The sequence below is a fragment of the Pygocentrus nattereri genome, chromosome 3 (assembly GCF_015220715.1).
Source record: "Pygocentrus nattereri isolate fPygNat1 chromosome 3, fPygNat1.pri, whole genome shotgun sequence".
Lineage (NCBI taxonomy): Eukaryota > Metazoa > Chordata > Actinopteri > Characiformes > Serrasalmidae > Pygocentrus > Pygocentrus nattereri.
Window position 1 is genome coordinate 27,884,355 of NC_051213.1, and position 1,857 is coordinate 27,886,211.

At 42.4% G+C, this 1,857-nt stretch overlaps 1 protein-coding gene across 2 annotated transcripts in view; it reads right to left on the minus strand.

Annotated features, from left to right (window-relative positions):
- Window positions 1-216: 216 nt before the first annotated feature.
- Window positions 217-1,857, minus strand: part of irx2a (iroquois homeobox 2a) — a 6,116-nt gene continuing 4,475 nt past the window's right edge. The window contains exons 3-5 of one of the 2 annotated variants that reach the window (XM_017710321.2): window positions 1,551-1,857; window positions 1,134-1,203; window positions 217-881 (exon numbers count right to left, since the gene is read on the minus strand). The exon at window positions 1,551-1,857 is cut by the window's right edge and continues 395 nt beyond it. In XM_017710321.2, coding sequence (XP_017565810.1) covers window positions 1,154-1,203; window positions 1,551-1,857 — 357 coding nt within the window. In that variant the 3' untranslated portion in view covers window positions 217-881; window positions 1,134-1,153. Of the gene's footprint in view, window positions 882-1,133; window positions 1,207-1,550 lie in introns of both variants that reach the window. The other variant, XM_017710320.2, reaches the window with a different exon arrangement.

Consider the following 1,857-nt stretch of genomic DNA (forward strand, 5'->3'; position numbering starts at 1 on the left):
AATAAATAAACATTGCAGCTAAATTGGTTACTCAGTAACGCACGCGCAGGACTTTTTTACGGCACGATAAAATAAACATCTCTCCTGCGCGGACTGCTTTGGTTTTTTTCCGATGTAAAATCAGTCGCAGAAGATATTCATTTAAAGAAAACGAATTCCGGAGGTTGATGTTTTATACCCATCGCTTTCTCACCTTAAAAAATGCGATCATTCAAATTTCCCAGTGCACACCAGCACCTTTTATTCACAATGAAAGATATAAATTAGTAAAAGTTTTCTCCTTAACAACATTTTGTAACTTCTGTATTTTTGTGGTCGTTTTTAAATAAAAACCAATTATAATTTATTTACAAAACAGGGTTTCTGCTTTCCATTGCAATACAACTTGCATAAATTAATAGGCAACTGCCGTCATCATACAAAAATAAATATCAAATGTATTCCACTCTTCGTCGAGATTACCAGCCCCACCTCTCGCCCTCCTCCAGTTTACAGCCTTTACAAACAAAGTACAGATGAAGTAGAGAAGCTCTAATCATGTCCCACACATGATGTGTGTACGATAGATGGCAATGAAGCAAACTACACAGGGGGTCCTGAGAGAGTTTCCTTATGGTGAGATAACTACTTTATCCATAAATGCACAAAGTCATCAGAAGGGAAAACAAACAAACAAAAAAAGTAATAATGCACCTCCATGTTTCCAGTCCTCATATTTCAATGCCATATGGTTTTAAATCTAGTGGAGTGCTCTGCTGTCCTCAACGCAATCCGGTTTGGGGAGAGCTGGTGGGCTTTTTTAATACCAGCAGTGGTGGAGGGTGGGGGGAGGGGGGGTGATGGCTTTGTTTTTCTTTGCTCAAAGCAACTGTGACACCTACCTGCAAACCAAAGAAACAAAACCTACATCAGTCCAGAAACAAAAACAATTAAATCTCTTTAGAAATGCACAGTAGCAGTAAGTGACCCTTGAGGCCAGAATGTATGATTAGGCCACAAGGTCGTGTAGGATACTGTAAGATGATAAAGGCTGCATGCTGAGAAATGTATGTGAGAGTATGTGTAAGAATTTTTAGCCTGCGGTGCTTAAAGTGGTTAAATTTGCTCCCAACATGGCCAAATCAGGGACTTACTTGAATGGTCTTCATCGTCTTTAGCTTGACAGATAAGACTGAGGTCCTACTGTGCACACCTCGGGGGAATCTGCTGAAAACACAAACCCATTTCAGAGAGGAGAGGCTAACTGTGGAATAGTCTTCCTATATTCATGCACTGTGAGCTTAACATTGAGCCTGAGCTGGAATAAATGTTTGGTTAATGACTGGTCACTTGGTATCAAAGGCTTTGATAGCTGACCTTTGAATAAGAAGGAGTAATATGCCAGTGAAGCACTGGTTTGTTAACAAAGTGAGAAAGCGGTTGAGCCCTTTAAACTGCAGGTATGTTCATCAGTCTCACATATCCAACATATTACTAACTTTGGCTCAGAACTGAAGCTAATAAGTCATTTGTAAACAAATGGCCTGCAAAACAAACCTTGCTCTACCTACCTTTCTTAGACTCTACATTCAAGGCCCTGAAGTGCTGCTCAGTCTGACTCTGGTTAGTCTTTAGCAGGTGCTCAGATGTGTGTTTGTGAATGGCGCTGGCACTGAGGACAGTCTGAGGAAGTCCCTCGTTAGCAGCCACTCCGGTAGAGCCGTACCTCAGAATCCCTTGGCCCTGCAATGGGCTGAAGCTCCCATAGTTTGTGTAGTTGCTGTAAAAGGGTGAGGTGTAGTACAATGGCCGTCCCAGGATGGAAGAGGCCGAGTACACGGGCGCGGCAGGGGAAGTGCCGGAGGCCGTGGATGCCAA